Source organism: Stigmatopora argus, chromosome 12 (assembly GCF_051989625.1).
Source record: "Stigmatopora argus isolate UIUO_Sarg chromosome 12, RoL_Sarg_1.0, whole genome shotgun sequence".
Taxonomy (NCBI): Eukaryota; Metazoa; Chordata; class Actinopteri; order Syngnathiformes; family Syngnathidae; genus Stigmatopora; species Stigmatopora argus.
The window spans coordinates 11854060-11876032 of NC_135398.1; the positions used below are offsets into that span (position 1 = coordinate 11854060).

Below are 21973 nucleotides of genomic sequence, written 5' to 3' on the forward strand. Positions count from 1 at the left end.
CGTTACTCCACAGATGATTTATTCCTGATATTGATCCTTACAGAGCTCCGGGTCCCTTTCCCAAATATAAAACCAGCTGAGCGTCGCCGTGCTTCAGTGGAGGATGAAAGAGACTAAAGTCCAAACCCGCGTTTGCCCAATTATAGTATAACACAGATGAATATTCATTCGCTGAGTTTAATGATATGTGGACTGTCCCACGACGTTCTGCAGGGGTGTCCTCTCCTAGAATCTGCTTGCCCGTGAATCCACGTCTGGCCTGGTCGCCCTCTCCGCGGGGATTCCTTTGTCTCTGGTTTCACCTGGACCATCGCCCTCTCCGCGGGGATTCCTTTGTCTCTGGTTTCACCTGGACCACTTATCACATGGACCATACCTTGAAGCAGAAACTCAGACAAAAGACCTTTTGTTCATAGTAATTGAGTTGAGAACAATAGTTTTAATCCTACTGTGGTACTATATCAAAATGAAACAGCTACAATAAAATGAAGGAGTAAATATGTCATATTCTTCAATTGTTACAGTGCCAACAACGGGTTACTGTATTGTTCCGTGTCTTTCACGGTATTCACTCCAAGTGTAGGTTCAGGAAGTAAAGCTCAGCTTGTCTGGCTGGGTCCTCTGTGATAAGTCACCATGGAACAGATGGCATTCGGCAAAGGGCTGCTTTCACTGTATAAATGCTTGTCATCAACATTTTGGACAGGGTTCATCTGCAAGTGAATGAATTAGAAATAATTAACTATTAGTATTCATCTACTCTGATTTTTGCCAGATGGTGGAATTGATATGCAGCAGAGGTTAATTTGTAGTGGATCATGCCAGATTAGGAAACAGAAGATCAAGCTGAATATGACCTTTTAAACACAAAATTGGGAATAGACCGTCAATAGCTTTGCAAGTGCTTACATTAATATTTTTAATGGTCAGGGGCCGAATTCATGTTTAGTTTCAGCCCAACTTGTATGTATTGCAGGATGTGTGTCCGACACATCATCGCTTGGCTGTCATGTACTCCAGCACTCTATGATTGACAAAATTAAGCATGGATATAGACTTACCTGACAAACTGCACTTTCTGTCTGATCGGTGGTCCCACTTCCTATGAAGTAGATATTTTTAAATATCAATAGGTGGAGTTGTAGTGCTAGTAAGTACTGAGGTTTTGTTATAGATCCACTAAATGGAGCTGTACTAAAGGGAATTTCATACAATGATTAACCGATATGTATCCATATATAAGGCACATCGGATTATTAGAGCATTACCGGCTTCTGGGGAAATTGCAGTATTTTAGTTACGCCTCATAGTGCGTAAAATACAGTAGTTTGGGTAAGGGTAAAATAGATTGGACTCAGTTTTGGACTAGAGACCATCAATTCAATTACTACCAATGTTATTATAAGTGACAGCGTAGTTACAACTCGTCTTTGAGGGAGGTTTTTGAAAGGAACATTTTAAAGAGAAAGACAACACTTTTTTTATTTGCATTCCAGTTGTAAATAAAAAGCCAGAATTTCCATCAAGTGAAAATATGGAGCCATGAAGCCAGACATATCAATGCCAGTACATTATTAGCCCATCAAATGTGAGTATCCCAGATTTCCCACCCATTTTCACGTGTCATTCATACCCGTAATCATATCACTTGTGCAGTGATTGTTCGTTAGTACACAGTGTAACTAACGTCACGAAATGGCTGCATGCCCCAGCAGTGTAATCTTTTGTATTCGCACATTATTTTCTCCATTATCAGAGGTCTAAGAAAATCACCATTTGTTAACAATTGTCTTTCGGAACAAGGTAATTGATACTAGATGTTGTCTTTCCCTTTTAAACTATTGACATCCTCAGAACCCAAGTGAACCAGCAACAACCCAAACTTACTTTTAAAGATAATCCAAACGACCATAAAACCAAACCCATGCAAAACTAAGACCAAAGCTGCTGACATTCCAATCCAAGTGGCTGTTGAGATTCCATTCCATTCTAGGAAATAAAATAATAATAATAATAATAATAAAGGCGCCAGTTTCAATTAATTGACGCATGAACAGCTACAAATACAAAGCCTGTACATTTGGTTCTGAAAATCAGGTAGTTAACTGAATATTATTAGTTGTGCTTACCGTCATGTTCACGGCAAACATGTTTGACCTCCTTTGCTTCATGGTTCTCGCTAACCTCATTTCGATTTTGGCACACCAGAGACGAATTGGAGACAAAGGCCGTGAGAAGTTGAGCACCACTGGATTGCTCCATTCCACCCAGTTTGCAGACATTATGGTAACATCCAAAAGTGGCTTTTAGATGTGTTTCCTCAGAACTGCACGTTACTGTCACGTTACAGGAAATTGAGTCAAACCACACTGATGCCACCTCCATCTTGACAGGCGATACTGTGGCTGTAAAGTAGACTCATTAGTTGACAGGTGCAAATAAATTTCTATGTATATTTTTCAGCTAGGGAAGGTTTAAAAGAGCAGAGCAATGGAGAATCATGGTGCATTATCATGTAAATGTTGCATTTTAGATCAGAAAAACTAACTATCCATTTACATTAGCAATGATTATGTAAACATACACCATGTGTAACTACACATGCGCACAACCTAAATTTCTTATATAGAAAAAAATGGCATTAGTACATGATGCTACAGTTTTAAAATCTAAGGGTTTCAAAAGTTGGTCCCCAAATTCATTCATTCATTTTCCGAACCACATACCCTACATGTTTTTGAGCTGAGGGAGGAAACCATTACCCAGAAGAATCCCATGCAAGCCTGGGGAAAACATGCAAACTCCATACAGTGAGGACCGACCTGGGATCAAACCCTCAGCCCCAGAACTGTGAGGCCGAAGCACTAACCGCTCGACCAACAGGCTACGAATGGCTTGAAAAACAAATGAATTTTCAAGACATCAGACAACAGGGTGTGTGTGGTAAGTTGATGAGCTGGCGTTTCCGTGGAAATTCAAATACTGACAAAAAAATCCTCAACCACACACTTCCCCTAAAACATGTCACATGCTCTTTCTGTCATGAGTTTATAATGTGTATGATTTTCTTGTTAAAAAATAAATTTTTGGGGACTGTGTTCCCGTGTCAATCTAACAATTTACACTCACTGGCCACTAGTCTTAAAGTAAAAATGACATCAGATTTTTTTTCAATCTATATTTAGTCTCATTGCTACCTGATTTGGATCACGTATATCCAGCGGCGGTCCGTGCATTTTCCAGCCATGCCTTCAATCCAACCCTTAAAAACTATTTTATGGCTATAAAACCTCTACTGCATCTACAGTTACAACACAAAAAATAATCAATAATAACCTCATACAATTAAAATATGATTGAGAAGGCCTTGAGGCAGATTTCTGACCCTGGCAACAAATAATGGCTGAAATGTGATTGGTTAAATGCTTCAATATGAAAACACACATCTGGAAGCAGTGCAACCAGGGGGAAAGGAAGCTAACAGACAATTTGGAATTATTTAATAAGTATTGATGGACAAAATATAATATATGATTCAGATATTTCTTAGGCCAGCAGAGAATGCCTTGAAGGCCCTGACGGCCCGCCACTGCGTATATCACAGAAGTCACTAAAGGGGTACTCGGACGTTTCGTCGAAAGACGTTTGGTCCCCGGACGTTTGGTCCCCGGACGTTTGGTCCACGGACGTTTGGTCGACCGGACGTTTGGTCGACCAGACGTTTGGTCGACCGGACGTTTGGTAGAACGGACGTATGGTCGCCGGGTTCCGAGGTTTGAGTCACGAGACTTTCATTTGTCTAACCCTAACCCTATTCACTCAATGTTAAATAATAGTCATTAAATCCCTATTCACCAAATGTTAAAATCTATCAATTGCATGCGAACCCGGCGACCAAACGTCCGTTCTACCAACCATCCGTTCTACCAAACGTCCGTTCTAGCAAACGTCCGTTCGACCAAACGTCCGTTCGACCAAACGTCCGGTCGACCAAACGTCCAGGGTTCTAAACGTCTGGGGACCAAGCGTCTTTCAATGAAACGTCCGGTCACGGAACAGGTCTGCACCCTTGGTTTACATAGCTCTTCACACAGCTGTGACAATAAACTGATCTTGTGATTGTCTGACAGTGGAGGATGGGAGATCCGTCATAAATACAGAATTAAAAAAAAGCTTTGCACATTGCAAATCCTCTTTTAAGATGGGAAAATCTCAGTTTAATCATTGAGAACCCTGTAAAAAGTATTTCCACAAATCATGTTAAAAACATAACATATAAATAACCTGGTATTGAAATATTATGGCCAGTGAATAAACAATTGTAAGTGCAAATCCAACATGATGCTCCTTTAACATTTATGTTATATTATTTTTCAGTAGCAGCAATAATGTTCCTTGGTCAATTTGACCTGAGGGATGATACATTAATGTTTCATCCACATTATGTATGTTTGGGATTTACTGCCATAAACTCACAGCATCAAATTGACCTGGTGCAAGAATATATATTTAAATGACTTACCTTGAACGTTAAGGTTATATTCACTCAGTGACTGATCTGAACCACTCGTAAACAATGCTTCATAATGCCCGCTGTCCTGCATTTGTAGATTTTTTAATAACAAGTCGTAGTTCTTCTGTAACTCAACTCTATTCGTGTAGTTCATATGTATTTCTGATTCATTTTTTTGATTCAATCTTAAAATGTTGACAGACTTGTTGAACTTCCAGGATAATTGGTCAAAGGCTGTTGTGAACTGGACAGGTGTCTTGATGGCCAAAATTACGTCTGTTCCCAACTTGGCATACTTGGTCTCTGCTTCAGACTCTAAAAAAATGAACCCCCCACCCAATATACAACATAAGAATCATATATCAAAGTACCAATTTCTCAATCAATTGTCAATAATTTTATGTCATTCAAACGCAGGTTCGTTGCATTGTGAATTTTTGCAACCAAATTTTTTGCCAATAATTTTCCTTACCACAGAATTTAGTTTTTTTTTTTTCATTTTTGTGCCAAGGCGAGGAAAAGGCAAGAAAAGGAAATTTCATTTATTTATTAAGCATGTATTTTGGTCCATTCCGTTAAGCATTTTGTAGAGCAGCAATACGTATTTCTATACTCTCCTTTGACTGACAGAAAGCCGATGATGTCATGACCAGTGTATAATATGATTCATTTTCTTTATACAGTGGTGCCGCTACTTATGAATGTTTCTCCGTACGAAATATTCAAATTCCGAAAAGCCTTGGTGGGAAATTTAATTCCCTAGATAAGAAAAAAATCCAAGTTATTGACTGTCAAACAAAACCTCACATGCCCCAAATCTAAATATACAGTCCGTGTATCGGGTATTTTCCTTTTTTAAATTGTTGTGGTAGAGTTTCTTTCCCATTGGCTATTTCCCAATACCTCGCTAGTCTCCTATTGGCTAGAAGGAAGATCCAACTCCATGTTGCTAAAACCTAGGTTAGGGCGCTGAGGTAAAACAATTCAAAACACATCCAAAAAGCTGTGATTATTTTCACAGAGGTATTCAGGTGTGACTATCATCGATCTATTTAGGTATTGAGTACTGAGAGCATTTTTTGATAGGTGCAATGGAATCATCAAAATATGTGCTCCCACAAACAGAAGACTAAAAATTATCGACCAAGTAATGTTACCGTGATTAGATGGGCACAACTGTAATGGACACAAATTTGGGAAAACTGGTAGCAAAATTTGACAAAGGAGCAAAAACTGATAGACATGTAGTATATCAGAAAAAGCATTGGTAGCAAAATCTGATAAAGGAGCAAAATCTGACAGACGACCGGTTGAGAGCAGGTATTTTTGAAATGTAATGATTTTAAATTATGGGATTTTGTCATGGCAATGGATGTCTGCGAGTAAAAAACTTGTGAAACTGTATTATTATTATTTACTTTCAGAAGTGTAACACCTTACAACAACTAATTTCCCGAATACGGGATGAATAAAGTTATCTAATCTAATTACTGAAAAAAGTAATATTATAATTGTGGGTTTCAAGTAACGCACTACCGCCAACACTATTTTTCGCACATCTATGCAAGCAAAAGTATAACATATGGAGTGGCAAAACTACTCTTAGAAGTGTAGTTCTTTTCAAAATGTTACTCAAGTAAATACAAAAGAGTTACACATTAAGACACACCCCTGGGATTTAATAAAGTTCATTTTAGAAAGAAAAGGGAAGGAAGTGTGTCGTTTGACAGTTAGGCTGATGGCGACAAAAGATAAATTGTAAGTACTTTTCTATAAGCATTAGAAGACTACAGTTCCAAGCATTTTACATCTTTGGATCGCCCAGAAGCTATTGGAAAACCGCTTTATTTTTCATTATCATAGTGTCTACATGCAAACATAGAGGAACCAAAACTAGACAAACTTGCTCATTCGGTCAGAGCAAAAGAAACTTATACGTAGTTGTTTTTGTGGAAATTAACACATGAAGTAAGTTATATTGTACAGTAGCATACTGTTCAAGTATAGCTATATCTAAAACTTAAAGATTAATTAATAACTCTTCAATTTTATCGGCCATTAGTCCAATATGAACAATATATACTTTATAATATATACTGTTATATTACCATGACATCAACCAATTTTGCAATTAAAAAAACTTACCTTGCAAATGGATTATATGCAGGAGAGAAACAAAGAAGAGTAATAAAATCCTCATGATTTTTTTATAAGAGGAAGTAAGTCTTAATTCTCAAAGAGTTGGTTAGCTGGGGGTCTTTCTCTCCATAAAGCATCGATTCATATCTCAATTCACAGACTATGGTCCTAGACAGGGTTGATTAAAAAAAAAAAAAAAGTTTCGATTTGATAAGGTTTGATACAAAGTGATAATCAAACCCCAATTTTTTTTTGTTACTGATTATCAAAAATAGAAAAAAAGATAATGTACATAGGATAAAGCGACTGCAAAACGCAATGACGATCACCTGTCATCTCACATTTTGAAGATAGATTCTGGGCTGTGACAGACAAATGCATCCGAAAGAGCATGTGACATGTTTCAGAGGAAGTGTGTGGTTGGAGATTTTCTGGTAAATATATTTGAATTTCCACTGAAACGCCAGCTCATCAACTCATTACACACGTCCTGTTGTCTGATGTCTCGCATGTACAGAGAGCCCCGGCCACTAACATGCTCAATGCGGATGTTGCTGCGGCCATCTTTGGACAGCACTCGCCGCCGCTTCCTCAGCGTGCCACCGACGGTGGAAAGGCCGCCACCAAGCAGGGGTTTCAAGACGTCCGTCTGCGTCTGGGAGTGGCACACCTTCTGACCTGCTGCGACCTGATTAGCCAACTTATACTCATCTGGTACGCCCCGGGGATGCCAATCGCTTCAATGTATGTTGGATCTCCTTCTCTCCTTACCGATCGACGCCGTCGGGAGGGACCCACCATCATACTGGATTTCAGCCAATTGTATCTCCTCCACTGTAGATGGAAAAACAGACCATTCCTAGCCGCTTTGATATTCGAGCTGCCCATTTTGAAGGGAGTTCGCGTGCACTCAGTTATCAGTTAGTTAACTTTCTTTTCCGCCTTTTATTATCGGAACTACACACGCAACACACGTAACACAAATGTATACCCTAGCCTGATATACCGTCAGAGTTATATTTGTACTTTTCCGGACCACAGTACAGGACACCCCAAACTGCCCTAAGTTTTATAGACTCATGCTCTGTCTCTTTACCTGGTAGAGACTAGTATGCCCAGGGTTTTAAAAATCGCCATCCCCAGGACGCGAGCCTTATTTCTCAAAATAAGGCCATCGTGTGTGATGCCCTTCGCGCATTTGGAACCCGTCAACAATATGCAGACATCACACACGGAACTCACCAGAAATGTCGATAGATGCCTCCAAAAAATGGATAGTCTTCAACCGACCAGAATCCAGGCGCTGCTGAGAAATAATCCAGCCTGGAAAAGGGATTCTCGCCGTGCACGGTCACTCCAGATATTGAACCGCAGCGTCTGGATTCCTTATCGGTGTGTTGAACCCGGCTACTCGAAGGACCAAATGTTGGAATAATGATTAATACCCTTAAATCATTATTAGTAATATTTAATTAAAATTGGAAGACATCTTTCAACATAACTGGTTACAACTTGCAAGGAGCCACACTCATAACGTGCCTTCGTTCCTGAGTATTTCTGACGTGCAGTCTCCTCTTCTCTGTATTTAGTCGCACATAACTGAAAACATTTCAATGTAATCTGATTCAAAACAATTGCCATTATTAGATTGAAACCAAAACACCTGCGTAAGAATTTGCAGTATAAGCATAATAATTTCTTTATAAGGTAAACTGCCGGCGTCCCAGACAAATCAATTTATGAGTCCTTCGTAGATCATTGCGAACTTGTATCTGAGTGTCTGGGTGGCGAGGTCTATCTCCCAGTAAGAGTCCTTGGAGGTGTTAAGTCAACAAGCTGGAGCCAGCAGGGTTACCTCGAGTTTGTCCCAGTCTCAAATTAAAGACACTCTTATACAAAAGTAATTAAAATGCATACATCTATAATATCATCATGAATTAATTCATAGCCTTATTACTTATTAAAAATGCTTACAAAACATATAGAAACATCCCATAATAAATCCAACATTTACAATGTGTGAGAGAGTGCTTGTTACATTGTTACAGTGCCAACAACGGGTTACTGTATTGTTCCGTGTCTTTCACGGGATTCACTCCAAGTGTAGGTTCAGGAAGTAAAGCACAGCTTGTCTGTCTGGGTTTTCTGGGATAGGTCACCATGGAATAGATGGCATTCGGCAAAGGGCTGCTTTCACTGTATAAATGGTTGTCATCAACATTTTGGACAGGGTTCATCTGCAAGTGAATGAATTAAAAATAATTAACTATTAGTATTCATCTACTCTGATTTTTGCCAGATGGTGGAATTGATATGCAGCAGAGGTTAATTTGTAGTGGATCATGCCAGATTAGGAAACAGAAGATCAAGCTGAATATGACCTTTTAAACAGGTGTTGAATCTGTTTTTCAAAATTGGGAATAGACCGTCAATAGATTTGCAAGTGCTAACATTAATATTTTTAATGGTGAGGGGCCGAATTCATGTTTAGTTTCAGCCCAACTTGTATGTATTGCAGGATGTGTGTCCGACACATCATCCCTTGGCTGTCATGTACTCCAGCACTCAATGATTGACAAAATTAAGCATGGATATAGACTTACCTGACAAACTTCACTTTCTGTCTGCTCGGCGGTCCGACTTCCTATGAAGTAGATATTTTTAAATATCAATAGGTGGAGCTGTAGTGCTAGTAAGTACTGAGGTTTTGTTATAGATCCACTAAATGGAGCTGTACTAAAGGGAATTTCATACAATGATTAACCGATATGTATCCATATATAAGGCACATCGGATTATTAGAGCATTACCGGCTTTTGGGGAAATTGCAGTCTTTTAGTTACGCCTCATAGTGCGTAAAATACAGTAGTTTGGGTAAGGGTAAAATAGATTGCACTCAGTTTTGGACTAGAGACCATCAATTCAATTACTACCAATGTTATTATAAGTGACAACGTAGTTACAACTTGTCTTTGAGGGAGGTGTTTGAAAGGAACATTTTAAAGGGACAGACAACACTTTTTTTATTTACATTCCAGTTGTAAATAAAAAGCCAGAATTTCCATCAAGTGAAAATATGGAGCCATGAAGCCAGACATATTATCAATGCCAGTACATTATTAGCCCATCAAATGTGAGTATCCCAGATTTCCCAAACTTACTTTTAAAGATAATCCAAAGGACCATAAAACCAAACCCATGCAAAACTAAGACCAAAGATGCAAAGATGTAAAGATGCTATCTTTGTCATTCATCATTACAAACAATGGGTTTTTTTCCACTATTGGTACAAGGTATTTTGCCAAAATGTTTTACTTATTGAAAAATTCCTGCCAATGCCCAGTGCAGTTGCAAACGCATGCAGACATGGTTTAAAAGGAATGAGTGCTTACTCTTTTTGTTTTAATTAAGTTTTATATCATCTCTGAATAGCCTCAAAATCCTTTTGGTGTGGTTTCCTGTCACAGCTTTAAAGCAAGCATTATTATTCTTATTGCCGATTTTTTCTTTCTCAATGCTTTGCATCTAGGCGGTCGCTGGACTGATCCAGAATTGGCCGACTTCGAGTTGCTTGTCATCCTCAGCGCGACCGTAGAGCCTACGTCAGCCACCTGCCAAGTTCGCACCTCCTACCTGCCTGACGAGATCCTTTGGGGTTACGAGTTCCCGCCCGTGGTCTCCCTGTCGCAGTCGGGAAAATATGTGGCCAAGTTTGCCTTTCTCGACAAAGTAGCCAAGAACAAGACGGCGCCTGTTTTCAAGGTTTCAGAAGGCCCGCGACACAGCCACCAGAGCAATGGCAGGCAAAAACTTCCCAACGGGTCTGACCCAGAGAAGATGCGCTTGGAGCAAAGCTATCGTGAGGATCGAGGCCGCGTCAGCGTTCGTATCAGCAACGTGTAAAAACCGGGATGGGAATTTGGATTTTATTCAGACAGACAGTCCATCAGTTTCCCTCGGCTTCATGAAACATGAACGGAAACTTAGAAATTTCAAATGGTACTGGAAACGAAGCTTGTGGGAGATGAAATGCTTCTGTTAATGGAAAAAGAGCAACACAAACAAATGTAAATAGCACAAGTAGGCACCCAAACGCTTTTGTCTCAACTTTACCGTTTATTTTTTCATTGGTATTGACGTACTTTTCTCCATGCTCCACAATTTTAATTCCCGTTGGTGTCCTAATATTTTTGTGCAAAAACTGATATTTACTTCCCCTGTTAGCGTCCTTTGGGTGGGCCTTACAACAACCCGTGTTGATTTCTACATATTGTGCCATTGTGCCTTTTCCAAAAGTAACCTTCCTCAGGCCCCCAATCCCAGTGGCAGAATGTACTTCATACCTTGCAAATGCCTTTTTGTGTGGACAGAAGAAAAAATTGGGCCACGTAGAGACCAGAAATTAGGAGGAAAAAGTGGTGATTACAATAAATATTTTAAGAATAGTAGCTATCTAATATCCAAGTTTTGTTGTTTTCCCCAAAGGGCACTTTTTTTTTAAAACTGAATCCTATTTTTTTAATTTGTATTTTCAAAAAATATATATTTTAAAAATTTGTAATATATAAAAAATATAGACATGTATTTTGATGGGATACAGCAATGGCTTGAAAAACAAATGAATTTTCAAGACATCAGACAACAGGGCGTGTGTGGTAAGTTGATGAGCTGGCGTTTCCGTGGAAATTCAAATATTGACAAAAAAAATTCCAAACACACACTTCTTCTAAAAGATGTCACATGCTCTTTCTGTCATGAGTTTATAATGTGCATGATTTTCTTGTTAAAAAATACATTTTTGGGGACTGTGTTCCCGTGTCAATCTAACAATTTACATTCACTGGCCACTAGTCTTAAAGTAAAAATGACATCAGATTTTTTTTCAATCTATATTTAGTCTCATTGCTACCTGATTTGGATCACGTATATCCAGCGGTGTTCGTGCATTTTCTAGCGATGCCTTCAATCCAACCCTTAAAAACTATTTTATGGCTATAAAACCTCTACTGCATCTACAGTTGCAACACAAAAAAATATCAATAATAACCTCATACAATTAAAATATTATTTAGGAATATAGCCATATTTTATTCACCAAAAATCATTTTTAACTGTACACAATATCCATCCTGAAGAATATGACATATTTTACTCCTTCATTTTATGGTAGCTGTTTCATTTTGATATAGTACCACAGGAGGATTAAAACTATTGTACTCAACTCAATCACAATGAACAAAAGGTCTTTTGTTTGAGTTTCTGCTTTAAGGTGTGGTCCAGGTGATAAGTGGTCCCAGGTGATGAGTGGTCCAGATGAAATCAGGGACAAAGGGATCCCCGCGGAGAGGGCGATGGTCCAGATGATACCAGACACAAAGGAATTCCTGCGGAGAGGGCGACCATGCCAGATGTGGATTCAAGGACAAGCAGATTCTAGGAGAGGACACCCCCGCAGAACGTCGTGGGACAGTCCACATATCATTAAACTCAGCGAATGAATATTCATCTGTGTTATACTATAATTGGGCAAACGCGGGTTTGGACTTTAGTCTCTTTCATCCTCCACTGAAGCAGGGCGACGCTCAGCTGGTTTTATATTTGGGAAAGGGACCCGGAGCTCTGTAAGGAATATCTGGAATAAATCATCTGTGGAGTAACGCGCATACCCTGTTCTCTTCCTTCGATGCTGAACACGCACAAATTGTTGGACGGGATTAGACTGAGTTAAGGAATTATGGTTAGGTGCTAAAACTATACGTCTAACAATTTTGGCGACCCTGTCCGTGAGTCAGAGGGGAGAGAGGCTGCGTAGACAAATAGGGGTCCGACAGAAATACGACTCACGTCTGGGACGTGTTAAATGGTTTATAATGTCTGGGACGGGATTATTGGTCAAGTCGGCGAACTTGAGACTACACAGTTTGGCAGTCCGGGACTGTCCGGAAACTTCTTCGGCGACTTCTTAAAGCAGGCCTGAAATCAACTAAAGGTGAGCAGAATTCCTGTTTCTATAATGTCAAAATTCTGCTATTGGATTGTTTAAATTACTGAGAAGTCGCAGTAGAAATTTCACTTATATAGTCCGAGTATTTGTTCGAGGAACATTGTCGTGATTATATTGAAATCAGGGATTTCAGGATACCTGTAGTAGGTAAAGAATCTGGGATTCTTAAGGTATTTGTTCGGGGAACATTTTTTAGGGGTCGTCAGGGACACCCCGCCGAAGTCCAGGACTTCGAAGCGCGCCGGGGGCGTGATATTTAAAGTATTTGTTCAGGGAACATTACTGTGATTGAAATAAAGGAATCGGGGATTCCTAAACGGTCGTATTAAAATAAGTCTTCGGCAGGGAAACGACTGGGTCCACAGAGGTTTTATTCTTAGATCGATCCTAATAAAATTCTAAATTTCTTGATTCCTAGAATTGAATATACTCAAATTCTAAATTTAACCGGTGATTTGTGATGACTGCGTTGGTAAAAATGCGAGGAGAGGTTGAAAATGTGTGTGTTAGAAGGAATGTTGAGAGGGCTTGGGATAGAATGGAGTGTGTGTGTGTGTGTGTGTGTGTGTGTGTGTGTGTGTGTGTGTGTGTGTGTGTGTGTGTGTGTGTGTGTGTGTGTGTGTGTGTGTGTGTGTGCGTGCGTGCGTGCGTGCGTGCGTGCGTGTGCGTGCGTTTTGAGAGGAATGGGGAGAAAGATGCTGAATGAGAATGGAATGGAATGAATTGATGAGTTTGTATGGAAATGTAGAGGCACAGGTTTTCAAAGACAAGCTAAATTAAATGTGAGTTGGAGAAATAATTTTGTACGTTGAAAGGAAATTTACATTGTACAGGTCAAAAGCGTTTGTCCGTAGCGTTGAAAAAAGGAGCATGACATCACAGCTAAGGCAGAACTAAAAAATAAAAAAATAAAAAGCGGAGGGAGGTGATTAGGAGGAGGTGTGACTGTCCCAGTCTCAAATTAAAGACACTCTTATACAAAAGTAATTAAAATGCATACATCTATAATATCATCATGAATTAATTCATAGCCTTATTACTTATTAAAAATGCTTACAAAACATATAGAAACATCCCATAATAAATCCAACATTTACAATGTGTGAGAGAGTGCTTGTTACATTGTTACAGTGCCAACAACGGGTTACTGTATTGTTCCGTGTCTTTCACGGCATTCACTCCAAGTGTAGGTTCAGGAAGTAAAACACAGCTTGTCTGGCTGGGTTTTCTGGGATAGGTCACCATGGAATAGATGGCATTCGGCAAAGGGCTGCTTTCACTGTATAAATGCTTGTCATCAACATTTTGGACAGGGTTCATCTGCAAGTGAATGAATTAAAAATAATTAACTATTAGTATTCATATACTCTGATTTTTGCCAAATGGTGGAATTGATATGCAACAGAGGTTAATTTGTAGTGGATCATGCCAGATTAGGAAACAGAAGATCAAGTTGAATATGACCTTTTAAACAGGTGTTGAATCTGTTTTTCAAAATTGGGAATAGACCGTCAATAGATTTGCAAGTGCTTACATTAATATTTATAATGGTGAGGGGCCGAATTCATGTTTAGTTTCAGCCCAACTTGTATGTATTGCAGGATGTGTGTCCATCATCCCTTGGCTGTCATGTACTCCAGCACTCTATGATTGACAAAATTAAGCATGGATATAGACTTACCTGACAAACTTCACTTTCTGTCTGCTCGGTGGTCCGACGTCCTATGAAGTAGATATTTTTAAATATCAATAGGTGGAGCTGTGGTGCTAGTAAGTACTGAGGTTTTGTTATAGATCCACTAAATGGAGCTGTACTAAAGGGAATTTCATACAATGATTAACCGATATGCATCCATATATAAGGCACATCGGATTATTAGAGCATTACCGGCTTTTACCCATTTTCACGTGTCATTCATACCCATAATCATATCACTTGTGCAGTGATTGTTCGTTAGTACACAGTGTAACTAACGTCACGAAATGGCTGCATGCCCCAGCAGTGTAATCTTTTGTATTTGCACATTATTTTCTCCATTATCAGAGGTCTAAGAAAATCACCATTTGTTAACAATTGTCTTTCGGAACAAGGTAATTGATACTAGATGTTGTCTTTCCCTTTTAAACTATTGACATCCTCAGAACCCAAGTGAACCAGCAACAACCCAAACTTACTTTTAAAGATAATCCAAAGGACCATAAAACCAAACCCATGCAAAACTAAGACCAAAGCTGCTGACATTCCAATCCAAGTGGCTGTTGAGATTCCATTCCATTCTAGGAAATAAAATAATAATAAAGGCACCAGTTTCAATTAATTGACGCATGAACAGCTACAAATACAAAGCCTGTACATTTGGTTCTGAAAATCAGGTAGTTAACTGAATATTATTAGTTGTGCTTACCGTCAGGTTCACGGCAAACATGTTTGACCTCCTTTGCTTCATGGTTCTCGCTAACCTCATTTCGATTTTGGCACACCAGAGACGAATTGGAGACAAAGGCCGTGAGAAGTTGAGCACCACTGGGTTGCTCCATTCCACCCAGTTTGCAGACATTATGGTAACATCCAAAAGTGGCTTTTAGATGTGTTTCCTCAGAACTGCACGTTACTGTCACGTTACAGGAAATTGAGTCAAACCACACTGATGCCACCTCCATCTTGACAGGCGATACTGTGGCTGTAAAGTAGACTCATTAGTTGACAGGTGGAAATAAATTTCTATGTATATTTTTCAGCTAGGGGAGGTTTAAAAGAGCAGAGCAATGGAGAATCATGGTGCATTATCATATAAATGTTGCATTTTAGATCAGAAAAACTAACTATCCATTTACATTAGCAATTATTATGTAAACATACACCATGTGTAACTACACATGTGCACAACCTAAATTTCTTATATAGAAAAAATGGCATTAGTACATGATGCTACAGTTTTAAAATCTAAGGGTTTCAAAAGTTGGTCCCCATTTTCCGAACCACATACCCTACATGTTTTTGAGCTGAGGGAGGAAACCATTACCCAGAAGAATCCCATGCAAGCCTGGGGAAAACATGCAAACTCCACACAGTGAAGACCGACCTGGGATCAAACCCTCAGCCCCAGAACTGTGAGGCTGAAGCACTAACCTCTCTACCAACAGGCTACGAAGTCCAAATTTAAAAGAATAAAAAATTATTTAAAAAAAAGTTATTTTTAGAAAGGTAGGTTAACACAAGAGATGAAGTTAAAAAAAAGAGGCGAGTTACGTGCTTCACAAAACTTGTTCTTCTTTTCTTTCACCATGACAGGATAACTATTGTGCTTTCATCCACAACATACCAGCAAAAAGGAAAATAATTTTCAATTTGATAATGCATTTATAGCATCCTCAAAGGCAATTGTATTACTCCATCCATTTTACCGACCAACATATAGGTGCACGCATAAAGACCCTGCCATTCCCAAAGTCAATAAAACCCTGTGCAAAACAATCGTAGCACAAGCATGTCAACTTTGTTCATTTTCAAAATGTAAGTTTACCATAATAACACGAAGATAAAGAACAAACAGTTGAGCTATGAGCACTATGTTTGTGTTTCTATTGGAAGGTGGAATACAGCACTTTTTTCTCCAACCATTTTAATGTCCAGCATGTATATATGCGTAAAGATGCTATCTTTGTCATTCATCATTACAAACAATGGGTTTTTTTTCCACTATTGGTATAAGGGATTTTGCCAAAATGTTTTACTTATTGAAAAATTCCTGCCAATGCCCAGTGCAGTTGCAAACGCATGCAGACATCGTTTAAAAGGAATGAGTACTTACTCTTTTTGTTTTAATTGAGTTTTATATCATCTCTGAATAGCCTCAAAATCCTTTTGGTGTGGTTTCCTGTCACAGCTTAGAGCAAGCATTATTATTCTTATTGCCGATTTTTTCTTTCTCAATGCTTTGCATCTAGGCGGCGGCTGGACTGATCCAGAATTGACCGACTTCGAGTTGCTTGTCATCCTCAGCGCGACCGTGGAGCCTACGTCGGCCACCTGCCAAGTTCGCACCTCCTACCTGCCTGACGAGGTCCTTTGGGGTTACGAGTTCCCGCCCGTGGTCTCCCTGTCGCAGTCGGGAAAATACGTGGCCAAGTTTGCCTTTCTCGACAAAGTAGCCAAGAACAAGACGGCGCCTGTTTTCAAGGTTTCAGAAGGCCGGCGACACAGCCACCAGAGCAATGGCAGGCAGAAACTTCCCAACGGGTCTGACCAAGAGAAGATGCGCTTGGAGCAAAGCTATCGTGAGGATCGAGGCCGCGTCAGCGTTCGTATCAGCAACGTGTAAAAACCGGGATGGGATTTTGGATTTTATTCAGACAGACAGTCCATCAGTTTCCCTCGGCTTCATGAAACATGAACGGAAACTTAGAAATTTCCAATGGTACTGGAAACAAAGCTTGTGGGAGATGAATTGCTTCTGTTAATGGAAAAAGAGCAACACAAACAAATGTAAATAGCACAAGTAGGCACCCAAACGCTTTTATCTCAACTTTACCGTTTGTTTTTTCATTGGTATTGACGTACTTTTCTCCATGCTCCACAATTTTAATTCCCGTTGGTGTCCTAATATTTTTGTACAAAAACTGATATTTACTTCCCCTGTTAGCGTCCTTTGGGTGGGCCTTACAACAACCCGTGTTGATTTCTACATATTGTGCCATTGTGCCTTTTCCAAAAGTAACCTTCCTCAGGCCCCCAATCCCAGTGGCGGAATGTACTTCATACCTTGCAAATGCCTTTTTGTGTGGACAGAAGAAAAAATAGGGCCACGTAGAGACCAGAAATTAGGAGGAAAAAGTGGTGATTACAATAAATATTTTAAGAATAGTAGCTATCTAATATCCAAGTTTTGTTGTTTTCCCCAAAGGGCACTTTTTTTTTAAAACTGATTCCTATTTTTTTAATTTGTATTTTAAAAAAATATATATTTTAAAAATTTGTAACATATAAAAAATATAGACATGTATTTTGATGGGATACAGCAATGGCTTGAAAAACAAATGCATTTTCAAGACATCAGACAACAGGGCGTGTGTGGTAAGTTGATGAGCTGGCGTTTCCGTGGAAATTCAAATATTGACAAAAAAAATTCCAACCACACACTTCTTCTAAAAGATGTCACATGCTCTTTCAGTCATGAGTTTATAATGTGCATGATATTCTTGTTAAAAAATACATTTTTGGGGACTGTGTTCCCGTGTCAATCTAACAATTTACACTCACTGGCCACTAGTCTTAAAGTAAAAATGACATCAGATTTTTTTTCAATCTATATTTAGTCTCATTGCTACCTGATTTGGATCACATATATCCAGCGGCGTTCGTGCATTTTCTAGCGATGCCTTCAATCCAACCCTTAAAAACTATTTTATGGCTATAAAACCTCTACTGCATCTACAGTTGCAACACAAAAAAATATCAATAATAACCTCATACAATTAAAATATTATTTAGGAATATAGCCATATTTTATTCACCAAAAATCATTTTTAACTGTACACAATATCCATCCTCCTTTCTTTCTTCCTTCTTTTCTATCGCCATCAAAGCTAATGCTGAAAGTCGAGCCTGTCCTGTTGTATTTCTGGCATACGTTTTTATTCGATTTAGTGCTGAAAATGTTCGTTCCCGGTAGTGACAGGATTGCTAGCTTTGGAGTTGTCCGACCTTTCTTAATGATGTCCAGCTTTTTTCTCTTTAAAAGTCCGTCTTGAAGGCTTAAAGGCTTTAAATCAATACAACAATATATTTGCTTGTGCAGCTCGCTCCAGATACAGTTTAGTAGCTTTGGCCCGCCTACTCTATCACCAGCCAATCAAAGTTGGTGAAAGCGATGACGTATACCTACGTGGTGTTGCCAACTCAAAATCTGATTGGTTAAAGCAACAGTCTTATCGACGCTTGTTTAATGCAGCAGAGCCCGCAGAACTGATTGAGAAGGCCTTGAGGCAGATTTCTGACCCTGGCAACAAATAATGGCTGAAATGTGATTGGTTAAATGCTTCAATATGAAAACACAAATCTGGAAGTAGTGCAACCAGGGGGAAAGGAAGCTAACAGACAATTTGGAATTATTTAATAAGTATTAATGGACAAAATATAATATATGATTCAGATATTTCTTAGGCCAGCAGAGAATGCCTTGAAGGCCCTGACGGCCCGCCACTGCGTATATCACAGAAGTCACTAAAGGGGTACTCGGACGTTTCGTCGAAAGACGTTTGGTCCCCGGACGTTTGGTCCACGGACGTTTGGTCGACCGGACGTTTGGTCGACCGGACGTTTGGTCGACCAGACGTTTGGTCGACCGGACGTTTGGTAGAACGGACGTATGGTCGCCGGGTTCGCGAGTCCCGAGGTTTGAGTCACGAGACTTTCATTTGTCTAACCCTATTCACTCAATGTTAAATAATAGTCATGAAATCCCTATTCACCAAATGTTAAAATCTATCAATTGCATGCGAACCCAGCGACCAAACGTCCGTTCTACCAACCGTCCGTTCTACCAAACGTCCGGTCTACCAAACGTCTGTTCTACCAAATGTCCGTTCGACCAAACGTCCGGTCGACCAAACGTCCAGGGACTAAACGTCTGGGGACCAAGCGTCTTTCGAAGAAACGTCTGGTCACGGAACAGTTCTGCACCCTTGGTTTACATAGCTCTTCACACAGCTGTGGCAACCCGCACAAAGACAATAAACTGATCTTGTGATTGTCTGACAGTGGAGGATGGGAGATCCGTCATAAATACAGAATTTAAAAAAAGCTTTGCACATTGCAAATCCTCTTTTAAGATGGGAAAATCTCAGTTTAATCATTGAGAACCCTCTAAAAGGAATTCCACAAATCATGTTAAAAACATAACATATAGATAACCTGGTATTGAAATATTATGGCCAGTGAATAAACAATTGTAAGTGCAAATCCAACATGATGCTCCTTTAATATTTATGTTATATTATTTTTCAGTAGCAGCAATAATGTTCCTTGGTCAATTTGACCTGAGGGATGATACATTAATGTTTCATCCACATTATGTATGTTTGGGATTTACTGCCATAAACTCACAGCATCAAATTGACCTGATGCAAGAATATATATTTAAATGACTTACCTTGAACGTTAAGGTTATATTCACTCAGTGACTGATCTGAACGGCTCGTAAACAATGCTTCATAATGCCCGCTGTCCTGCATTTGTAGATTTTTTAACAACAAGTCGTAGTTCTTCTGTAACTCAACTCTATTCGTGTAATTCATATGTATTTCTGATTCATTTTTTTGATTCAATCTTAAAATGTTGACAGACTTGTTGAACTTCCAGGATAATAGGTCAAAGGCTGTTTTGAACTGGACAGGTGTCTTGATGGCCAAAATTACGTCTGTTCCCAACTTGGCATACTTGGTCTCTGCTTCAGACTCTAAAAAAATGAACCCCCCACCCAATATACAACATAAGAATCATATATCAAAGTACCAATTTCTCAATCAATTGTCAATAATTTTATGTCATTCAAACGCAGGTTTGTTGCATTGTGAATTTTTGCAACCAAATTTTTTGCCAATAATTTTCCTTACCACAGAATTTAGTTTTTTTTTTTTTTCATTTTTGTGCCAAGGCGAGGAAAAGGCAATAAAAGGAAATTTCATTTATTTATTAAGCATGTATTTTGGTCCATTCCGTTAAGCGTTTTGTAGCGCAGCAATACGTATTTCTATACTCTCCTTTGACTGACAGAAAAAAAGCTGTGATTATTTTCACAGAGGTATTCAGGTGTGACTATCATCGATCTATTTAGGTATTGAGTACTGAGAGCATCTTTTGATAGGTGCAATGGAATCATCAAAATATGCGCTCCCACAAACAGAAGACTAAAAATTATCGACCAAGTAATGTTACCGCGATTAGATGGGCACAACTGTAATGGACACAAATTTGGGAAAACTGGTAGCAAAATTTGACAAAAAAGCAAATACTGATAGACATGTAGTATATCAGAAAAAGCATTGGTAGCAAAATCTGATAAAGGAGCAAAATCTGACAGACGACCGGTTGAGAGCAGGTATTTTTGAAATGTAATGATTTTTAAATTATGGGATTTTGTCATGGCAATGGATGTCTGCGAGTAAAAAACTTGTGAAACTGTATTATTATTATTTACTTTCAGAAGTGTAACGCCTTACAACAACTAATTTCCCGAATACGGGATGAATAAAGTTATCTAATCTAATCTAATTACTGAAAAAAAAACATATGGAGTGGTAAAACTACTCTTAGAAGTGTAGTTCTTTTCAAAATGTTACTCAAGTAAATACAAAAGAGTTACACATTAAGACACACCCCTGGGATTTAATAAAGTTCATTTTAGAAAGAAAAGGGAAGGAAATGTGTCGTTTGACAGTTAGGCTGATGGTGCCAAAAGATAAATTGTAAGTACTTTTCTATAAGCATTAGAAGACTACAGTTCCAAGCATTTTACATCTTTGGATTGCCCAGAAGCTATTGGAAAACAGCTTTATTTATTCATTATCATAGTGTCTACATGCAAACATAAAGGAACCAAAACTAGACAAACTTGCTCATTCGGTCAGAGCAAAAGAAACTTATACGTAGTTGTTTTTGTGGAAATTAACACATGAAGTAAGTTATATTGTACAGTAGCATACTATTCAAGTATAGCTATATCTAAAACTTAAAGATTAATTAATAACTCTTCAATTTTATCGGCAATTAGTCCAATATGAACAATATATACTTTATAATATATACTGTTATATTACCGTAACATCAACCAATTTTGCAATTAAAAAAACTTACCTTGCAAATGGATTATATGCAGGAGAGAAACAAAGAAGAGTAATAAAATCCTCATGATTGTTTTATAAGAGGAAGTTATTCTTAATTCTCAAAGAGTTGGGTAGCTGGGGGTCTTTCTCTCCATAAAGCATCGATTCATATCTCAATTCACAGACTATGGTCCTAAACAGGGTTGATTAAAAAAAAAAAAAAGTTTCGATTTGATAAGGTTTAATACAAAATGATAATCAAACCCCAATTTTTTTTGTTACTGATTATCAAAAATAGAAAAAAAGATCATGTACATAGGATAAAGCAAAACGCAATGACGATCACCTGTCATCTCACATTTTGTAGACAGATTCTGGACTGTCACAGACAAATACATCTGTTAAACTAAAGAGATGCTCCTCCCCTCAAAAAAGAAAAAAAAGAAAACCTTTTAAAGTCAGACACACTACAATGCTATTATTTCCAAATAAAT

At 38.7% G+C, this 21973-nt stretch overlaps 1 protein-coding gene across 5 annotated transcripts; it reads right to left on the minus strand.

Moving 5' to 3' along the window:
- Positions 1-3: 3 nt before the first annotated feature.
- Positions 4-21800, minus strand: LOC144085537 (SLAM family member 6-like). Of its 5 annotated transcripts, none has more exons than XM_077614911.1 (6): positions 21511-21800; positions 19808-20113; positions 15062-15337; positions 14832-14933; positions 1062-1102; positions 4-713 (listed from the first exon to the last, which is right to left on the minus strand). In XM_077614911.1, the coding sequence occupies exons 1-6, from the start codon at positions 21563-21565 to the stop codon at positions 600-602; spliced, it is 894 nt and encodes a 297-aa protein (XP_077471037.1). In that variant the 5' UTR covers positions 21566-21800; the 3' UTR covers positions 4-599. The 5 variants fall into 5 exon arrangements, 3 of the variants coding, with proteins under 3 accessions (XP_077471037.1, XP_077471036.1, XP_077471035.1); XM_077614910.1 differs by lacking the exons at positions 4-713; positions 1062-1102 and adding exons at positions 8105-8889; positions 9256-9296; XR_013304174.1 differs by lacking the exons at positions 4-713; positions 1062-1102 and adding exons at positions 11715-13976; positions 14338-14378 and having other exon boundaries at positions 15062-17429.
- Positions 21801-21973: the final 173 nt, after the last annotated feature.